Here is a 22,683-nt window from a genome sequence, read left to right on the forward strand (position 1 = left end):
AACCCAGAGGAGTCTAGACTGGAGGCATCGAGGCAGACCGTTCCACCCTCGGCTCCGAAGTCCGTGGAGCCAAAGGAGAAGCCTGCCTATGTCTTTTGGCGGTCGGGTCCGATGGACTGGTCGGAGCCGACGCCCTTTTCTTTTTAGCAGGAGAAGGAGAGGATGCTAAAGCTTCTTCAAAAGAGGGTTTTAAAAGGCCTTTCAAAATAAGTTTATTTTTCCTCTCTTGGAGGACCCTCGAGGAAAACGCGTGACACACGCTGCAGGACTCCTGCAAATGTTTGGCGCCCAAACAATACACACAGAGAGAGTGGTCATCTGTGATTGACATCTTAAAATTGCACTTAGTGCACTTCTTAAAGCCCGAAGGCCTAGGAGCCTGAGACATTATAGGCACAAAATCAGTAACTCTATCACAGAAAAGAAAGACACACTTTTTTTTTTTTTTTTTTAAAGACTGTCACTACAATAATAGCTTACGGTTGCCGATTAAGGTTGCCTGTCCGACAACAACAGAAAGTTAACAAAGGGAATCCAAAATCCCTAAGGATTTGAGAAACGATTGACTGACAGGGAAAGGCCCTTAGTCAGAACAAACACGCAACCACACAAAATTTTCCACAAAAAATTTACCAATTACACACAAAAGTACGGTATAGCTGTTAAAACAGCTTTTGTAGAAGAATTAGAAAATTCCTGACAGAAAAAGTTAGTGAAAAACACTACTTAGCTCAGCCAGCTCGAGACCACGTCTTTGCTAGTTAGCGGCAAACGAGATCTGGGGGACTGGTAGTGGTGCATCCTGGGATATAGTAAGCTCAGCCAATAAGAGACTTCGCTCTTTGGCATAAGCGTGCCGAGTCGGAGCCGAGGGATCGGCTCCGAACCCATCAGTCAGAATGTAGGCGAGATAGGATCACATAACATCCTCAATTCAGAAACATGCAACTTAGCCAATAAAGACATGTTGCCTCATCACAGTTAACATGTCTCTGAATCTCAAAATACAGTGGTGTGGGAGGAGGTCCTTTGCAGCACAAGCTATATAGCTCGCACTAGAGCATTTCATGAATACCTGTTTTTTTTATTTTACATGAATACAGTATATTCAAGCAGCTTAACAGGGTTTTTCTTTGGAACTGGTTTGCATGGTGTCACGTGTTTTATATATATATATATATATATATATATATATATATATATATATATATATATATATATATATATATATATATATATATATATATATATATATACACACACACACACACACACACACACACACACACACACACACACACACACACAATCTATATTAGCAAGGCTAATGCAAACCAACACATAAATGAAGAATTAGTAAAAAAACTTAATACACAACAACAATGGCATTATGTAGGCAGTGCACAGCAGCATATTTCAACAATACCAAAGGCTATCACTATTAGTAATACACACACACACATGCACGTGTGTGTGTATATATATATTGAAAAGTCAACTGAAGCCTTGTGTACTAATATCTTAATTAGTAATTCTTAGTGATTTTCCTCACTGGTTTACTGTTGAAATTAGTATTTATGTTTCTTCATTGTAATTATGTGGTATTTCTCATTTTTTAACTGTTCAGTTTTAGTCAAATGGATTGCTTTAGAGAAGCTTGTCTACATTTTTTTGACATGGCTATGTAAATAAACCCATAAACAAAGCGCTATGACCAATATAACGGCTAATTTACCCAACATGATAAATGGGTCTAAATGCATAAACTATGACAAGAAATTTATATCTACTTGGTTTCTAATCTGTATCTCCCTTGGCTAACCTGAGTTTGGCTGGCTAATTTACCATAACACAATAAAAAGGACAGTATTGCACAAGACATGTACAGGCAGATGTGTCATTCTTTCTTTTTAGTGCTCTACCTCTCTGTAGCTGACCATCAGCTCTTCATTTTGCTCATCAGGTCTACTGGACCTGCGTTAGTCCCCCCACCCCACTCTACCTGATCCATGTTTAGGGCTGGTGATGAAATCGAAGACACCTATGCAGCATCATACTGCTGCTGCTGGCGAGTGTGACCCAACCCCCCCCCCCCACAGCACAAAGCAGACTTTCAAGCTCTACACTAACTGCCTTCTGTAGGTGCATATGAGCTTATACACATGTACAACCTCTCAACCAAGTGGTATACTGTTTGTATCACAGATCTCAGCAGGATCTTGCTGCTGCAACTGTAGCAAACCTAGGCAGCCTTCCTTCCCTCAGGATGAGCAAGCTAGTTTTGGCCACTCACTCCAATCCATCCCATGCCTAGTCCCGCCAGTACATGTGCCACTAGTTGAACAGAGGTCATCTGGGGCACAGTCATGCTTTTATCTCAGTTTGTAACAAGACCAGGACCAGGTATGTCATTCTTGTTCTAATTCCCTACAGGCACATTGATGTTCACAATTTTATAATAGTGGTGACTTGCACAAAGTGTTACACAGAAATAGGGAAACCAGGGGAACAAAGAAGTTATGTACTTACCATAACACTCCATCTGTGTTGTCCATTTTCATTCTTCTTCAACAGTTGGCTTCGGATCTGATCTTTGGATCCAACTCAGCCATTATTTTAGCTTGGGGCCACCAAAAAGGTCTCAAGCTCCTCCCTTACTCACAATGCACCAACCCCTAACATACTTCAGATCTTGTTTGCTGATTGACATAATGTAAGAAATATTACCATAATATTCCTGACAGAAGAAGCCATTATCTGGAGCTCAACATAAGGAACATTGGTGTCCTTATAAATTTTCATTCGTCCAGTAATCATTTGTGAAATATGTTGGGGGTTGGAGGGAGAGGAGTTGAGGAAGAATGAAAATGTACAACATAGATGGAATGTTATGGTGAGTACATAACTTCTTCATCTCATGTTGTCAAGTTTCATTCATTCCTCAACAGCTGGAACAGAGTGCCCAGCTACCTAAAATCCTGGGTGGACTCTAAGGAATGATATTCCTGAGCACAGTTGAGTCAAAGGCTGCTCTTCCCCTTGGGACCAGATCTAATTTGTAATGAGTGATAAAGGTATGAGGATTGGCACAAGTTGCAGCCATACATATGTTATAAATGGAAGCCATAGATAGAAACACTGAAGAAGTATCCATGGACCTAGTTGAATGGGCTCTTAAAGGTTTTGGTAAGGACAGACCCAGCCTGTTGTAGACAGATTATATACAATCCATAAGCCATCTGACCAAAGTTACCTTTGCAACTGATTTTCCCAATTTATAATCTACAAAGGCGACAAATAATTGATCTTTCTAATTTCTTTTGTTCTGTATAAGTAAAAACATAATTGTCTGTGAACATCCAATAAATGCAACATACATTCACCTTTGTTTGCAAATCTAGGAAAGAAAACTGGCAGATTAATGGACTGGTAGATGTTAGAATCTGACACCACCTTAGAAAGGAAAGAAGGATTGGTTTGTAACATTACTGTATTCCCTGGGGAAAATCAAGTAGGGAGGTTTAGAAGACAATGCTTGAAGTTCTGAAATCCTTCTAGCAGAGATGATGGTCATTAGATAGTCTTCCAGGTCAGAAACTTTAGATCACATTTTGCTTCTGGTTTAAAGGGGGAATGAATCAGTGCCTGTAGTACTAAATTCAAGTCCCACGGAGGAGTCAGATCTTTATAAGGAGGTCTCAAAGGAAGGGTGGCTCTCAAGAAGGTCTTACAAAGTTTAAATGAAGCCAGGGTGGAGTTCTCAAATCCTACATGAAAATTAGATAGGGCTGCTAATTGAACTCTAATTGTTGAAGAGCTATCTCCTTCACTGAAAATTATACTCAAAAATTCAAGGATACATTGTACAGGGTCTGAAAATGGGGCAATATGTTTCTGAAGTGCCCAAAATACAAACCTCTTCCATTTACCTCTGTAAAGTTTTCTTGTAGAAGACTGATGGGAAGATAAAAATATATGACAGACATGGGACAAAAGCATAGGTTGTCTAACTATTAAAGGAAGTAGAGAAACCATGCTGTTAGCTTTAGGTTTGAGATAGCTGGGTAAATCATGCTTTTCGGGTGAGACAGGATGTCTGGAATTGGATCCAGAATCCAAGGAGGCTAAATTAGATGAGGCCACAGAAAGGGGAACCAAATCTGTTGAGGTCAGTATGGTGCAATGAGGATAAATTTGCTCTTCGGCTAGAAAGCTTTTTGTAGAAAGTTGGGTATCAAGGGAGTTGAAGGATATGCATAAAGGAGACCATGGGGCTAATCATGTAGTAGACTGTCTCTTGGTGTTTCCCTCGGTGTGGGGATTAGGGCAAAAAAAGCTGCTGCACTTGTTTAGGAGAGATGCAAAGAGATCACAGCAAGGCTCGCCCCAATGGAGAAAAATAATTTCTGCCATCTTTGTGTTGAGAGACAACTCGTGAGGTAGTAGAATGGATATGCTCAGTTTGTCTGCTATCACATTGGACTTCCCCAGAATGTGCATTGCTATCAGAAAATGGTTGGATGAGATTGCCTATTTATTGCTGCGTTCTGAGGGCTTCCTGACACAAGGGATAAGATCTGGTTCCTCCTTGTTTGTTGATGTACCAAATTATAGACATTGTCAGTCTTAATCACTATTGTCCTGAAAGGGAGAGAGTCTTGGAATGCCTGCAATGCTAAGAGCACGGTTCTAATTTCCAGGATATTGATATGTGTGTTGGCCTCTTTGGGGTACCAAGTATCTTGGACTGTTTTCCCTTTGAAGTGCCCCCCATCCAATCTGGGATGCGTCCATGGTCACTACAGCCTTGGGCTAAGGGAGAATGAAAAGACAGCCTTGTAGAACCTGATCTGATAGAATCCACCACTAACAGTAGCGTTTGCATGCCTGAGTGATTCTTATTTGGGCTGAAATGTGCTGGCAAATAATAGAACATTGTCTTGCTAACATCTACTGAAGAATTCTCATGTAAAATCTTGCTAGAGGAACTAGGACTATAGCCATCACCACTGATCCCAAGGCTTGTGGAATCAATCAGGCTGAGATTGTCATACAGTGAATTATTTTTCTGAACAGAATTTGACAGTTTGCATTCTAGACAAAAGAGGAGAAGCTGTCACTGATACCATGCTAAAATTTCCACCTATGAATTCCAATGTTTGAGATGGTTCTAACTGAGACTTGTTGTAATTTATGGTTATCTCCAGATAGGACAAGTCTGGAGTATATGACCTCTTACTCTTATCAGCAGATGCTTGGTTGGGGTGGTAATGAGCCAGTCATCCAGGTACAGAAATTCTCAGAATCCCTGTAGTCTGAAGTGAACTGCTACCACTGCTATGCATTTGGTGAACACTCTGAGGGCTGTGGTGAGGCCAAAGGGCAGTGCTCTGAACTGGTAATGACTGGCTTCCAGCCAGAAGTGTAGATACCTTCTGGATTGTCTGTTCATTTTTATGTGATAGTACACATCCTGAACATCTATTGAACACATCCAGTCATCCTTGCACAAAAAGGGCAGACCAGACTGAACTATACCCATCTGAAACTTTGTTTATCAAACTGATTTGATGAAGTTGCTGAGATCCATAGTTGCATAGGTTCATAGGATGATACTAGCATAGCTAAAAATTTCACCCATGTTCCCTCAAAGTCAGAACCTGTTTCTCCTGTCCAGCAGGGACACAGGTGGGATCCCAGGGGTATATTTTCTGTTTCCCATCCAGTTGTCCAGGTTCCTCTTATAAGGGCTAGAGAGGTACTCTGCTTGACATGGTGATGGAGTCTATTCCACAGATGGAGGAGTCTTTGGGACACAAATCTATCCTGCCAACAAGTTCTACTAATGTCACAGACCAGGTTAAGGTCTTGCATGCGGGTTGCATGAGTGAAGTTTGTCTTATGGAAATGTAGTAACTCCATCAAGGCTGGGTCTGAAATGGCCTTGTATGCCAGACATAGGTCACCTCTAAGCCGTTTGCATGAGACTGAGTAGAGGGACAAGGCTTTTAGCCTATCTGTATAGGATAGGTGTTTGAGACCCTGGATTTTCCTGGTCAGGAACCTCTGTGGTCTCTCCAACGTCTGCATGTGCTTGGCAAGGTACATGCCAAAAGGGGCACTGTACTCAATAATGGGTCTGATAAGGGTGGAGTAGAGGGATGTTATGACCTCCTTGTTCCTGGACAAAATACCCTTATTTATGAGGTAGACCACGTAGAAAGACTTCCATACAATGGATGCAATGTGGTGGTAAAGAGTCAGGTTGCTATCAGCCTGGGTGCCCAAGTCCCTCACTAATGATTGAATGCTTAGTACATTGTTATTAATGTGATAATTAGTGGGGATGACATTTTCCCCAAAGGGGATAATGTTGCATTTCTTGGCATTCCATTTGAGCCATGCTTCTGGCACCAGTCATTAGTTTGGGTTTTCAAACGAAAAGGCAAAAAATACCACTCACAGGGATGAAGTGCCCCAAATAAAGCACAAAATAGAAAATCCAACAAAAACCTTCTTGAGGCACACCATGGCAAATAAAAGCGAACTGTTTATTCAACTCGAGACTAAAACATTGGCATAAAAAACATAAAAATGATTGGGTTCAGCATGGGTTTTCAGTATGAGGCCATGCTTCTGGCACCAGTCATTAATTTGGGTAAGGCCCTTTTGGAGGATGTTCACATCACTAGGGAAATTTAAGACAGCACCCAACCTGCAGTCATCTGCAAATGTGGTCAGCCACAGACCACTGGTTTTGGCTTGCACCTCAGAAAAATATATCCCAAACAGTAGAGGTGCTAAGACTGATCCCTGGGGTACACCACTCATTATGGGTCTACTACTAGAGGTGGCTTCCCCTACTTTGACTGAGTGGGTTCTATCAGTGAGCCAGTTAGCTGGTAACATATGGCTTTATGCCTAGCTGTGAGAGTTTATCTATTATGCCTGAGTGGGAATAGTGTCAAAGGCTTTGGCTAGGTCAAGGTAGGTGGTGTGCACCGTCTTCCCCTCGTCCATGGCTTTGGTGACTGTTTTAAAGAAGCTGACCAAGTTTAACAGGCGTGATCTCCCTTTCACAAAACCAAACTGTGTGGGGTCAAGAGTTTGGAGGTTGCCAATGTCCTCATTTATAAGGTCCATGATAATGCATTCCATGGCTTTGCAGATCAGGCTAGTTAGGCTGATAGGCCTGTAATTGCCTGGGTCAGTGGACACTCCACCTTTGTGTAGAGGGATGACAGTGGCTGTCCTCCATTCAGCTGGGATGAAGCTGGTGCTTAGGCTTTGGTTGAATATGGTGTCTAATGGAGCTGACAGTTCATGCCTGAGTTCATGTAGAATACAGCCAGGGATGTTATTGGGTCCCATGGAGACTGTATTTTTTACCTTTGAGAGGGCATTAAAGACCTGCTTCTTGGTGATGAGGGGAGGGGGGAAGGTGCTGGGGATATCCTGGTTCACTGATGGGGGGACATGGGGTGAAGTTCTCACTGAACCTGTCTGCCAGCAGGTTGGCTATATCTATGGCATTTGTGTATGTGGTGTTATTGACCACCAGTTCAGAGCAGATTTGGGTGTTGCTTTTGAGATTATGGACATATGTGAAGAAGGCCTTGTGATTGTCCTTGGTGGATGTGGCCAATTTGTACTCAAAGTTAGCCTTAAACGATTTCACCAGTGACCTTATTTGCTTGTTCAGACAAGGAGAGATTGATTCCAACTTGTCACCTGCTCCTTCTTGGCCCTGGACAGCAATTTTTTCCATCTATTATAGAGTTTGTCTATTGCTGTTGTCAACCAGACAGGTTTACTCTTCCTTGAGGAAAATTATTTGGTCCTGACAGGTATTGCTTAGTCCATACAGCTATGTGGATGCTCATATAGTCTTTGGTGTAGGCTTGGACAGTATTGCTAGTTCTAACTGAAGGGATGGTAGCTGTGAAGCTGCTTATACCTGCTCTGAGGAGACTGTAGTCAGCTTTGGAAAAGTTTTTTCATTTGACCCTGACAAGGGGGGAGAGGGTCAGGGGAGATGGTGACTTCAGAAGTGATCACTTTATGTTAGGATCTTACCAAGGAGGATGACACTGTAGGAGTGCTACAGTGGCTACTCATGTTGGTTAGGACCAAGTCCAGGATATTTTCATCTTTCGTAGTGGTGTCGACCAGCTGATCCAATGCATTGGCATTGATGAACTTGAGGAATCTCTGGGCATTCATGTTTGGGCTACAATAGGTTTTCCACTCTATAGTTGGGTAGTTAAAGTCAAATTCAGTCTCCAGTCCCTTGCTTTCTTTGGCACTAAAAAAATATTGACTAAGTTCTGGATTCTATCTGGTCTGGTGGGACCTCTTGGATGATTCTTTTCTATCAGCTTTTGTATTACTAGTGCTGTTGTATTCCTCTGACTGGGACGGACATCAGGGAATTTGCATAGAGATGGAGGTGGAAGGGAAAAGAGAATTATATAACTTCTGGAACTAATCTTCTGCACCCATGTATCTTTTGCGATTTCGAGCCAGGCTCTGATGCAGGGATAATCGACCCCCAATTGCCTCCTGAGGGGAACAATTGGGCCTCCTTGCAGGAGCATTGGTAGGGTCTGTCAGAGAAAAAGAAGTTATGTTCTTACCATAACGTTCCATGTGAGTTGTTCATCTCGCCTTGTTTTTACACATCGGCTCCGAGTCAGCCACATTCCAAGCTCTGCATCAAAGAGAAGCTCGAGGCACAGTCCCTATCCCATGATCCTCTCCTGCTAACTCTCAGATCTAGTTTGCTATGAAACCCAGACAACAGAAGACATACCCGCCTACACATGCATACATACCAATACACATATACACGTATATACACAAATATGTAAGGACAGATATACGCATATATATTATACATGTCCGAATATGTACGCATACATAGAGACAGGCAGTCCAAGGGGACAATGAGAAAAGACAACCAGCCACCAGTCGTACCTGTTCTTCTAGAACATGGAGGGAGAAGGAGGGCGGGAATGTAAGGACAAAGGCGAGATGAACAACTCACATGGAACGTTATGGTAAGAACATAACTTCTTTATGTGAAGTTGTTCGATCTTGCCGTTTGTTCTTACACACGGGTAGTGTCCCTAGTACCCTAAACCCTGGGTGGCTCACGGGAGAACATTCCTGAGAACAGTGGAACCAAAGGAAGCCCTCTCCCTGGAGGCCCTGTCCACTTTGTAATGAGTAATAAAGGTATGAGGTTTGGCCCAGGTAGCCGCTGCACAAATGGTATCTATCGGTAAATGAGCCGCATGGGCTAGGGAAATAGAAACAGCTCTAGTAGGATGAGCTTTGCGCGGAATAGACTGATTGGAAGATGAATAAACATAGTTTATGCAGTCCGAAAGCCATTTGGATAACGTGATTTTTGTTACTGCAAGTCCTTTCTTATTATCTGCATGAGAAACAAAAAGTGGATCCGATTTCCTGAATTCTTTTGTTCTGTCGAGGTAAAATCTCAGCTGTCTGTGCACGTCCAATTTGTGTAACATGTATTCCAATTTATTGGTATGGTGCCTGAAAAAAGTGGGAAGTTCTATGGACTGATTAAGATTAGATTCTGAGCAGACTTTTGGTAGAAAGGATGGATTAGTACGTAAGGTGACCCTGTCTGTGTGAAAGATCAGATAGGGGGTCTAATTGACAGTGCCTGCAGCTCTGAGACTCTGCGAGCTGAAGTGATTGCAACAAGAAACAGGGTTTTCCAGGAAAGATATTTAAGTGGGCATGACAAAGCTGGTTCAAAGGGTGATAACATGAGTTGGGGTAGCATCAGATTTAAATTCCAAGGAAAAACCGGACTTTGAATCGGTGGTCGGAGATAAGTTCCCTTCAGGAAAGCTCTACAAAGTCTGTGAGACATAATTGTAGCGGCCCCCTCACCCACATGAAAATTAGATATGGCAGCCAGCTGTACCCTTATGGTGGATGTTGAAGCCCCCTGATGAAAAAGAGTAGATAGAAAATCTAGAACTTTATGAATAGGAGCAACCAAGGGATCTAAACCTTGTGAATAGGAGCAACCAAGGGATCTAAACCTGGTTTGGAAGCCCAACACATGAAACATTTCCACTTGCTCTTGTACAATTTTCTAGTGCAGATTTTGTGGGAAGAAATAAAAATATGTTGCACTGCTGGAGACAAAAGATCTGACCTGGCTAAGCTGGGCAGTGGAGCAGCCATGCTGTCAATCTGAGGGATGAAAGAGAGGGGTGAAGAACTCCTGACGAGTGGGTCAGAAGGTCTGGCACTGGGTTCAGAGTCCAAGGTTCCTCTATTTGGTGAGCTTGGAGGAAGGGGAACCAGATTTGTCGAGGCCAGAATGGTGCTATCAAGATGATCGTCCTTTCCAGACCTTTGGCTTTCTGCAGAAATTTCGAGATTAGTGGAACAGGAGGGAAGGCATATAGGAGACCCGGGGGCCAATCGTGCAGAAGTGCGTCCCTGGGGGCACCCCCCCAGAGGGGGAAGTAGGGTGAAATAGCTTCTGCATTTGGTATTCACGGGGGATGAAAAAAGGTCGCAGCAAGGCTGGCCCCATCTGCAGAATATCCTCTCCGCTACTTGATTTTTGAGGGACCACTCGTGAGGCAACAGGAAGGCTCTGCTCAATCTGTCCGCTATTACGTTGGATGTCCCTGGGATGTGCATTGCTATGAGAAAGCGTCCGGTGGACACAGCCCATTGCCAGATTCTCAGGGCCTCTCTGCATAAGGGGTAAGACCTGGTTCCTCTGTTTGCTTATGTACCAGACCACTGACATGTTGTCTGTCTGAATTGCAACTGTTCCCGGAGGTAAGTAGTCATGAAAGTGTTGCAATGTCAGGAACACTGCTCTCAACTCCAGGACATTAATGTGCAGATTGTACTCCATTTTCGACCACTCGCCTTGATCTGTTCTCCCCTGAAAAAGTCCCCCCCACCCTATCAGGGAAGCGTCCGTGGTCACTGTGGCTATAGGGGGGGGAACGAACGGGCGGCCTATCGTAAGCTCGTGGCTGTTCATCCACCATCGAAGATCCCGCTTGCAAGACTCTGTGAGCAGGATGTTGTGTGACAATGGTAGCCGTTGGTAAGACCACTGTGCGAAGAGTAGCCACTGGAGGATCCTCATGTGCATTCTCCCTAGGGGGACCACGATAAGGGTAGCTGCCATCATGCCTAAAACTTTCAAGACCTGTGCAGCGGGGACTCTTTTGTTTTGTAGAAGAGTAGAAATCTGTTCCATCAAGGCTGAAACTCTTGTTTGGGGAAGCCTGATCAGAGTTAAGGTAGTGTCCAATTCCGTTCCTATGAATGATATATGCTGTGAGGGTGACAAGGCAAATTTTTCGGAGTTCAGTGTTATGCCTAAATGGGAACAGAGATTGATTGTATAGTCCCTGGCTTGCAATAGGTGATACCTGGTGGTGGCGGTAAGGAGCCAGTCATCTAAGTATGGAAACACCCGGAATCCTAGTTATCTCAGGTGGGATGCCACTACTGCCATGCACTTGGTGAACACCCTGGGGGCTGAGGTGAGGCCAAAGGGCAGGGCTCGAAACTGAAAATGACTGGCTCCCAGCCGGAAGTGCAGGTGATCTCTGGATGGCCTGGCCATTTTTATGTGGTAGTACGCATCCTTGAGATCTATAGAGCACATCCAATTGTTCGTTTGAAGAAACGGAAGGATTGATTGCAGCGTGACCATCCAGAATTTTTCCTTCTTCACAAAGGTATTGAGTTTGCTGAGGTCCAGTATCGGCCTCCAGTCCCCTGTTTTCTTTGGAACTAAAAAGAACCTCAAGTAAGTTCCGGATCCTATTTGGTCCACCGGGACTGGTTGGATGACACTTTTTTTTCTAACAGCCTTTGTATTTCTATGGCTGCCTGATCCCGCAGAGTAGGTGGAACATCTGGGAATCTTTTTTGGGTGGGAGGTTTGGTGGGGACTGGTGGTGCAGAGACAGAACGCGGACCTTTCCGGGAGGGAGAAGAGGAATCTGAAGATGTGAACGTCTTACTAGACAAAACCTTCCTCATGGCCTGGAAGGCACCAGAGCCCCGGGCCGAGGACTCCACCGGTTCCGAAGAAGATGGTAGCCTCCCCGGGCCTGGAACCATGGGCTCCAATCCAGAGGACGGAGCTGAACTAATCTGCGCCGAGGCACCGAGGGGAAGAGTCGGAACCGAAACTTCGGTTCAACTCTCCCCCCCGGAACCGAAGAGAGACTGTCGGCTCTGAGATCCCTCGATGGGTACCGAGGGTGTTGAGGTCAGTGGAGCCGAAAGCACTAAAGAAGGCTTCAGCTCCAGGGGATCAACAATCATCAGATCCTCGACTCCGGGCTCCGATGACTCAATGGGTCTCGAAGGAGTATCTATGGATGAACAGGAAGGGCTTCAAGCTTCGAAACCAATTGGGACAAAACCGCAATTCATTTGGATAAGGCCGTGTTCTCCATCAGCTTCTGCACCACTCAATCCACATCGGTGTCTGACAGTGCTCTGGAGGAACGGGTTGAAGGGGGCGAAGAGGTCACCACGCGATGGATCGATGAAGGGAGTACCTCTGACACTGGCTCCAAGACCTGGACCTCGCCCCGAGGTAGCAGCTCGGTGCTCGGCTTCAAGGTCTGTGGAGCCGGCGACCGAATCATAACAGAGGTACTCGGAGATGATGACCTGGGCTCCGATACCTTCGAAGACTTCGACCCCTTCGAAGACTTTGAGGACTGGTCTGCCTTCTGTAATGCCTCCTGAAACTCCGGCTTCAGGAGACCCCTATCAATCAGTTTCCTGCGTCTTTCCATCATCACTCTGCCACTAAACGAGTGGCAGATGGAACAGTCCTCCTGAAGATGGAGACTAGACAGTAGACGCAGGAAACGTGGTTGCCTGTTGTCGACATTTTCTGTCCACAATGGCAACTTTTAAAACCAGACTTGACTTTCTCTGACATGTCCTGAATAGAAAAATACAGTATGCAATACTAATCTGTATAAGAAAAATCTGACAGAAAGTTATTGGCCTAAGGCCTAGGAGCAGCCGCTCCCACAAATTCTTAAACACTATTTTAAACTAACACGTACACACACACACACACACACACACACACACACACACACACACACACACACACACACACACACACACTAATACTAACGCTAATACTAAGACAAACTCTAATAATTTTTAACTTTTTAGAAATATATAGTAAATTTTTATATAGAAAAAAGGATACTGGCCCGAGCTCTCACTTGATGATGAGACCTGTTGCAGTGGCAAACTAGATCTGAGGGTTAGCAGGTGAGGATCATGGGATAGGGACTGTGCCTCGAGCTTCTCTTAGACGCAGAGCTGGGAATGTGGCCGACTCGGAGCCGAGGGATCGGCTCCGAACCCGTGTGTAAGAACAAACGGCGAGATTGAACAACTTCACATGGAATCTCTAGATCCCTGGTTGTGTGAGTTTCCTCTGTCACATGGGTGGTGTCTTCCATTTGCGCTCCCCCCTCTGTCCTGGGAGAACTATCTCCATGTGGATCTTGGAAAGATGCTGAAACGTTCTGAACCATGTTTTTCAACCACCTCATTGATTCCTAGAGAAAGTCCTTTGAGGGGTCAAAAAACATACACCCACTGCAGAGAGGGTCTTTCCAGCTTTCCATCTTTCTCACACCTGGAGAGAGTATCCTTCAATTTTGGGCCAAACAACAAACTGCCATCAAAAGGAGCATTGATGAACAAGGACTTGAAGGGCTCCTCAAAATCACACATGCGCATCAGGCATGCCTCCTAATGGAAATGACTGAATCCACCACCCTTGAGGTACCTTCAGCTACATGACAGATAAGCCTCATGGATGAATTAGAAGTGGATTGAAGAGCTGACAACTGTGAAGCCACAGAAGTCTGATTCTCAGCAGTAGTGGTCCCAGAAAGGGATTTTGACAGTTCCTTTATCAAGTCCATTTGTAGTCTTGTAAAGTGTGTCAGATAGTTCAGCGACCTAAGGGCAAAGGTCACTGAAGCATACACATGTTTCTCAAATCTGTCCAAAGCTCTAGACTCCCTCTTAGGGGGATAGACAGAGGAACTCTGCTCAGCAAGTTTTTTCATGGTGGAAGCCACCATGACCATAGCATCTATTGGCACTCCCTTGCTCCAAAACTCCCTTTCGACAGGTGGTGCCATAATACAATCCATTATTTTGGGATTGGCTCAGCTGCGTCTGGCTCCTTCCATGCCCACCTAGAGATCAAGTCAGAGTTCATTGGTAGGCATAGTTACCAAGGATGTAGATGGGTGAGACCCAAAGGCCTCCAAGAATACTAATTCCTCTGGGAAAGGTCATTGGTTGACCAATTATCCCTCTGCTTAAGGATCTCAAGGATGTCTCCAAATGAGACATCTTCAGGTGGTGATCTTGGGGACCCTTCCCCTTCATTAAAATCAGTATCTTCGGTGATGAACTCCTGAGGGGAGTCCAAGTGCTTTCTCTTGTACTTCCTCTTCCTAGGGACCTCTTTGGTGGGGTGTACTGGAGGGATGCTCCCAAGAAGTGCCAGAAGAGATTGTAATACCCTGCTGGGTAACCTGGAGACTTTATGCTGACCATCCCTGTGGTGTAGATTGATGGGGCTCAAGGCATAGAGACACCTGGGATCCAGAGAGAATATCCAAGGGGGTAGGAATCATCCGTTCTGCCAAAGCAAAGAACACTCCCTCCTCCACCACCACAAAGGCAGAATGCTCTGCGGAGAAGGAAGCCAATGGAGCCAAGAAGCCACACTACTGCTCCATGAGTTCCCCCCAACACCAAACGCATTTCACCCGAGGCAGAGGTCGGAACTGAGATGTCCAATGCTGATGCTCTAAAGGGAAGAGATGGCTCCAAAAACTTTGTAGTCCACTCTAACACCTCAGATCCAACAGGGATACTTCAGCTCCAAGAGTTATCTGGCTCCAAAACTTTTGGAGCCAGTGCACAAAGACAGTCTCAGATCTGAAGATACTAATATCTTCGGAACCAATCCAGATGATCCTGGCAGATTCAGATCCAGGGGCTCCAAAATGATAGGTCAGATCAGAGAAGGAGCCAAGATTTATGGAGTAGTACAAACATGGTCTTCCTGATCTGAAGGGGATCTGTGCCAAGAGAAATTTTCTTGTCCACATCAGCCTTGGTCAGACTTCTGGTAGAATAAGAAGCTACCAATGGGGACCTAGAGTGCCAGCGGGATTCAAGGTATGAGGAAGGTACTCTTGAGGGTACTGAGTCTAAGCAAGGTGAATACCTGGTCCTGGGCAAAGGCCTTGGATCCGAAGAGCTAGGGAACTGAGGAGGCCTTTGTCGACTCTAACACCAGCTGGCAGGAGCAGTCTTCGGATCCAACTTTTTTTCTTGGCGGTTCCGTGATAGGATCTGATGAAGGAATTTTGGATCCAGAAGGCCTTGAAGACTTAGTCGAATGCTCCTTTAACTTAAGTTTGGGGGGGGTTGAGCCCCAGAAGAAAGCATCTGAAAAGAATGAGGGCAACAATCCTTTCAAGATTAATTTATTTTTCCTCTCCATGACTGCTTGCGGGTTGAAGGCCTTACAGACAGAACAGTCTATCTGAAAATGGTCTGAGCCCAAGCAGTATACGCACAAAGCATGTGCATTGGAAAGAGACAACTTGTGCCTGGATTTCTGGCACTTTTTAAAGGCAGGAGGGCCTTTCTCAGACATTATGTTTTCTCAGACATTATGAAAGCACTAACAGAAAAGTTTTTTTTAACTATTAAAATTAGAAATATAGAAAAAAATTACCAGCAATAGTAATTACAGCAACTCTAAAAAGTGTAAGAGGGAAAGGGGAAAGAAGAGATTACTAACTATGGTAAAAAGAATACACTAAAAGGTGTAAAAAGGGAGGATTTAGAAAAGGAAAAATCTAATATCTTATAGGGAATAAAAAGGAAGAATTAAACTTATCTCTCTACTTAAACACTCGAGAGCTCAAGGCGACCATGTCCAAATGTGAAAGCGGCAAATGAGATCTAAGGTATGTTAGGGGTTGGTGCATTATGGGTAAGGAAGGAGCTCAAGAGCTTTTTTGTGGCCACAAGCTAAAATAACGGCCAAGTCTGATCTGAGGATCAGATCCAAACCCAACTGTTGAGGAATGAATGAATATTAACATCATCAAATTAAAAGCTACTAGACTGATCTGGCTGAGCCTGCTTAAAAAATGGGAAAGGCACCATTCCATCCTTAAATAATACTGTATTGTACTATAATATGTTGATAAGTACATCAAAAACTATGTATATAAGATTTGGGAGTCAAAATGAAGGGCAAATACTTAATTCAGCACACAGTGAATGAATCTCTGGATTCATTTAAGGAACTGGGTAAATGTGTGGATTTAGATTTGAGTTTTTCATATTAAATCAATTGGTTAACTATAGTCATAAAACTATAGACTTTATAAAAAGATTTATAAAGTCTAGGAAATCAGAAATGATGAAATCATTGTTTGTAAGTTACATCAGACCTAAACTAGAGTATGGAATAATAATCTTATAAGAAAACTAGCATGAGTAAATTGGAAAGAGTGAAGTGAAAATATACCCAGGGCATCCATGGATGTGAAAATTTAAGTTATTATAAAAGCTTAAAATATCTGAACTTGTACAAAGTGTTTCATATACATATTTAAGTGGAGACCTTACTCAGGTATATAGGACATTTACAGATAACTACCTCAGCGAATGCTTGGGGTTACCAAAGAAGTAGAAGAGACTCATCAGACAACAAACTGGTTCTTTGACAGAGTAGCTGATGCAGGAACCAGATTACCAAATTATATTAAAGCAAACATTAGTTTAGATACTTTTAAGAACAATTTGGATTATGGGAATGATTATTTTGTTATACTGGCAAGCTAGAATGGCATTATTGCCCATGCCTGAAATATTTGTATGCATGAATGCACAGATCCAGACAAAACAATTTCTCCTTTTCAGCCAACACATTCTTGGCTTCATTGTTTCAATGCATCCTTTAACCAAACATAGATGGAAAAGGAAGAGAGACAGTGCATTAACCTGTTTCTTTTTCTTTTTTTTAACCATAGTCTCTGTATCAACATCTTGGCCCCAGTTCAGATGCAGGAGCACATTTCTTCCCCTCTTCAGAGGAAGTAGTACTGTGGTACACACATCACCTCAGTCCAGGTGTAGCAGCACATTCCTACCCTATACAAAATAAGTGAACCAGCACACATCACTTCAGTGTAGGTATTCTTACCCTCAAAGACGAGTGGATCAGCATGCATTACCTTAAAGCAGGTGTTGGAGCACATTCTTTCCCCACCCACAGAGGAACTGCATCAACATATTTATCCCTCACAGAGGAAGTACATCAATCCACAGCCCCTTAAGTCCAAGTGTGGGAGCATGTTCTTCTCACAGTGGGAGTGTATTAATCCACATCACCTTAGTTATGGTGTAGGAACACTCCATCCGAACAGAAAAAAGTGCCTCAACAAACATCACTTCAGTCCAGCTGCTGAAGCATATCATCCTACAGAGGTAGTGTATCAATACATCCCATTTAAGTCCAGGAGCAGGAACCCACCCCCACACTCAACACACATCAAGTAACCAGACAAGAATGGAATATGAGAGAGTCTATCTCCATAATCTTCTCTGAAGTAGAGCTCAAATGATCTACTATATCAAACACATGTTTTGCTAACAAAAACCCTGGTCTAAGTCGAAGATCACAAAACAAAAGAAGTGCATGAACAAAGATGCCCATCTGTATGAACTCACCCACCTCAGTAATAATGACTAAAATGTAGTTCTATGCAACTATTTTGATGATGTGCACCATAGAAGTATTCAAATATAAATAACCTTTTAATTACTGTGAATAAGGACAAGTGAAAAGAACTGTAAGATATAGTATGAGAAATACAAAACTAATCTGCGAAATACTAATCTATGCAATGACACAAGCAGCATTTTCTGGTTTAACATTTAGCGTGTTACCAAGTACTTTACAAAATACTGTGTAACAAAGTGTACACAACAAATCATGATGTGACACCACTGTAATATGCATAAACTGTCCAATTAAATTATTGCCTTCAGCCCAGGTCATGACTGAAAAAGGTATTCAGACCAGCTCACCTACCCATTTATCAATAAAATAAATAAATGATCAGCAGCTTCTTATTGACCAGCACTATTAGGTGCCTAGTTATAGTATAACCAGCGGTATTTGGTGCCAAGTTATAGTATAATCAAATATAATATACAGCTAAATGAAAAATAAAACATATCTGTCTATAATGTAATGTTTTCATTGCCTTGTTAATGTGTACTTAGTGCTCATCTTAGGTGGGGAAATGCAAGGGTGCATTTTGCCATATTAAGGAGATGACATTGGGTTAAAACCCTTGAATACACAGAAATAAAAAAACATAAAACACAACCTCATAGCCAATGATGCAAAAAAATTCACTCTCAAGATGTAAGTAAAAATAAGCCAAAAGAGTTATGAAGGGCTGCACAGTACAGAAACACAGAATAGGTTTTCCATATTTTAGGATATGGTGATACTCAAAGCCACACTGTATATGAGGCAGGATATAAACCCAAATAGTGTGGCTTAGCTAACAAATCCAAGTAGGCAATTTTTGTTGAGGTTGTTAAGTATGTTTGACTTTGACCTGTGATTCAACAATGATAATTATTATTACATGACACACTTACTTAAAATGACTTTTGTTTCTTGCAGCTTTTAAATAAGACAAGAGCATGAAGGGGCTTCCTTGCTGTTTAAGTGTTTCTTCAGTGCATCAGAGATGTTTGTATAATGGAATGCATAGGAACCAATTTAAAGTAAGCATATGCAATAAACAAAGGAAATTCAGTTTATACCACTGCTGCTGCTGTGGTATGAAAGATCAGGTGCTAGCACTACTATACACTACACATTTGGTTTTCTTTTATGAATTTTTGTCATTGAAAGTTTTATTTTGTGGATTATTCTGCATGTTGAAACTTTCAATAAAGCAGTAGAGATTTTATTTAGTGTAGAACTGTACATTTATCACGTCTTATAATAAAGGAAATGCAAACTGATCTTTCTTACACTGGTAATTATATTTTTACTACTGCAAAAAAATTCTGTTTTGCCAATCAGCTGCTTTTAAATTTTTTCTTAGTAATTGTTAACTATGTCTAATATCCATAAATGCTTCTATGATTTAAGCTTTTATAGTTTATATCAAAACTCGTTGATCATTCTAGGTATATGCCTTATATACTTCACATTTATAAGGCTGAGATCCAGGAATTCCTTATGCCTCCATCTAATTATGTAACTGTGAATATAAAGTATCCTTAATGATGTATGCAAGATTGTGTTAGATGACTGAAGAACATTCTTGCTGCTGGTGGAAGGTGCTCATCAAACAACCTTCTGCTAATAAGGAACCTGATACCAACTAGCCAGTGTACAAAGTACAAAAATCCCTTACAATGGACAACTGTGATGCATTCATCAAGCACATACATTGCCCTAGCAGTAATGATTATGCCTTTATGTCCCTCCTATCTGACAGGGATGCCCATTCCTTAACAGCCAATCCCTACAGTGACATCAGTTTTTGGTGCCCCCTCAGAGTTCTGTCAGGGCTTAGACACTTTTACTACTGCATTAGCACCCTTTCCACCCACACCAAAATATCACATTGCCAAGTCAGTGCAGTGCCCTCCTCTAGTAACCCTTCTGGTGGACTCTATTGTAGTCTCCTTACTTCTAGACCTCTAAGTATGATAAGAAGAACACGTATATCTTTTCATGTTAGTGATTTGAGCATAATGTGTCATTCTCCAGATACACACGCCACACTGCCACTACCACCACAGGCAACCTGCGAAAGACACCCAAGTTACACCATCACAAATTAGATACGTAATGTTCCCATTCATTGTGGTGGGTGATCACATTTCAACACAGAGTGATGGACTTCCTTCTCTATGCCATCACTATACTCCCCTTTCAGGCCCACCTTCTGGAGCTGTTCAGAAACATAGTACTGAATCTCAGGTGCAATACAGTGATGCTGCATCATAAACAATTCCTCATGAATTTGCACTCAATAAGAAAAACGTTCTTCTCATAAATCAGCACTTTATTCTAAAGTCTTATACTTGCTACTTACCACTTTCAACTGGCCCTTGAGCAAGAAATATGTAGTACATATCTGTGAAGGCTCTTTGCTGTGTTGATATTTGATTTCTTGTGATAAAACTACACTTGATGACACCATTGTTGAAAGATGTTGTAATGTTATCGACATTGTTCTAATGTAAAATGAATTGAAAGCATGGCGTTTATTACTTGTCCACTTTAGCTACTCATCCAATAATATATACTCTGCAAACATTTTCCCTGCAGAGAGTCTTTTTAATTTATACATAACTATACACTTAATAAAACAAAACATCTACTTTATAAACATTATGGAATATTGAGTACCACAATCTCACAAGGTCCTCTAGAAAAACAATAACTGAAACACATAATAATGAACAACAGCAAGTCAGGCTGATGAATATGTAATCCATTGCTTGTATTAACATTCAGTCTTGAGCACCAAGCTTTTCACTGCAGCTTGCAAGACTATAAACAAAAGTAATGGTACAATGTACAATTGCAATAAAGCAGATGTAGCCAGTTTATAGCAAAGTGATGTAACTATGAGTAGGAAGTATGTATCATTCATTTTATTTGAATCATGAGCATTTCACAGAATCTTTCAAATTAATGGGCTTGTACAGTGACATTTTTACCTTAATTGAATGTAAAAAATGAAATGTTAGTATTTTCTTACCAGTGTTAAAACAGTTGGGGGAGATCTTCCTGTAGAATATGAATGCTGAATTATAATGCGTCCATTATCATGTAGACATGTATAGATGTCATCACTCCCCTAAAATAAATGAGTAAAAATAAGAAAAATTGTTGTCATTTTTAAACTGCTAAACACAGGCTGAGAAGATAACCAGAAGAATGAGATTACTGGTTTTGTATTCTGTTTTGCAACTTTCCTCAAGTTTTTTTTTTTTTTTAACTTGTGTTTGTAAATACTGGTGAGTAGGCATTACTATCTTATTAAATCACTTGTGCACTTGTACTGCAATTTTCTTTCAGTTTTTTTTTTTTAACTCTTGCTCATACACAGTGGTGAGCAGGGATTGTTTTCTTACTAAATTACTTGCCAACCATTTCCATTTTTCTGTACACTGCTTCCCAGACTACAGTGACAAGAAGAATGTGAATGCTTGGAGAGGATTACTATTAAAAAAACTTTGTTTTATTTTTGTTCACCCAGGCACATTCAGAATAACTTCAGAATATCTCATAGGTTCATAGGTAGGTACTAGGCTATCGGCCCAAGGGCCTACGTAAGCCTAGCCAGCAAGGTTCCATAGCTTATGCCAACCAAGAAAGTTATTTTCCTGTGCCACTGTCCAGCAGAGACACAGAAGTGATCCCTGGGGTGTATTTTTTATTTCCCATCCACTCATCAAGAATTTTCTTGAAGAGTGCTAATGAAGAACTTTGCTTGACATAGATGGGTAGCTTATTCCAGAGTATAGGAAGTCTCTGGGACAGGAATCTATCCCTCCAGCGTGTCCTGTTTATTGTGGTGACATGGTTTAGGACCCTAGAGCATGTAGCTCGGAGGGATTGGGATTTCTTTAGGTGTAGCATGTCCAACAGCTCTGGGTTTGACATACTTTATATGTTAGGCAGAGATCACCTCGGAGTAGGCGATATGTTACGGAGTAAAGCTGGAGTTTACAGAGGCGTTCAGTGTAGGGCATTTGTTTGAGGCCAGTAATCCTCTTTGTGAGGTACTTCTGTGGCCTTTCCAGCTGCTGCAGATGTCTTGTGAGGTACATTCCAAAAGGGGCGTTGTACTCTATACTGGGTCTAATGAGTGACAAGTAGAGGGAAACAATGACCTCTTTTTCCCTGGACGAGAACCCTTTTATGATGAGGTGAGCCACGTAGAAGGACTTCCTGACTACTGTGGCGATGTGACTATCAAAGGAGAGACTACTCTCCACCTGGGTCCCAAGGTCTCTTATCACGCATTCGGTGTTAAGTAGACTGTTGCCTATGTGGCAGTTCATCCATAAATCATCCAGGTCTACTTTAGTAGTTTCATTTTGATATGACATTTTTCCTGTAAATGCACTCTTGAAATTTCACCAATACCAAGTTGTACATACAGCAGAGTTGCAAACCAGATACTCCTGACATTATTTTATATTCACACCACAACTGTCTAATCAATAAAAAAGGCTTATTGTCATGGATATGGACTTTCCCACAATTTGTTACCAGCTTGGCGGATATGGACATCCTGAGGCAATTGAAAAATTGCCTCATGTTTACCTACAACTGGCTAATTCTCAAGCAAACTGAAGGTATGCAATAGATATACTCATGCAATGCACTGGAGGCAAAGCTCTCACATAAAAACAGTCCTAATGTCATTCAGGTTGCCAGCAGTACACACAGACCTGCAAATTCTGAAGCACTTAAATGTAACCTTCTTAAACCCCAAAAACCTCCTAGATGAG

General features: G+C 42.3%; 1 protein-coding gene across 2 annotated transcripts in view; it reads right to left on the reverse strand.

The window, feature by feature from the left end:
* Positions 1 to 22,683, reverse strand: part of LOC122813344 (putative ferric-chelate reductase 1) — a 754,507-nt gene that overhangs the window by 312,198 nt on the left and 419,626 nt on the right. For both annotated transcript variants that reach the window (XM_044085608.1, XM_044085607.1), the window contains exons 7-8: positions 20,922 to 21,020; positions 20,250 to 20,391 (exon numbers count right to left, since the gene is read on the reverse strand). In XM_044085608.1, coding sequence (XP_043941543.1) covers positions 20,250 to 20,391; positions 20,922 to 21,020 — 241 coding nt within the window. The remainder of the gene's footprint in view (positions 1 to 20,249; positions 20,392 to 20,921; positions 21,021 to 22,683) is intronic.

This window comes from Protopterus annectens, chromosome 10.part0, assembly GCF_019279795.1.
Source record: "Protopterus annectens isolate FY-2018-M chromosome 10.part0, PAN1.0, whole genome shotgun sequence".
Lineage (NCBI taxonomy): Eukaryota > Metazoa > Chordata > Ceratodontiformes > Protopteridae > Protopterus > Protopterus annectens.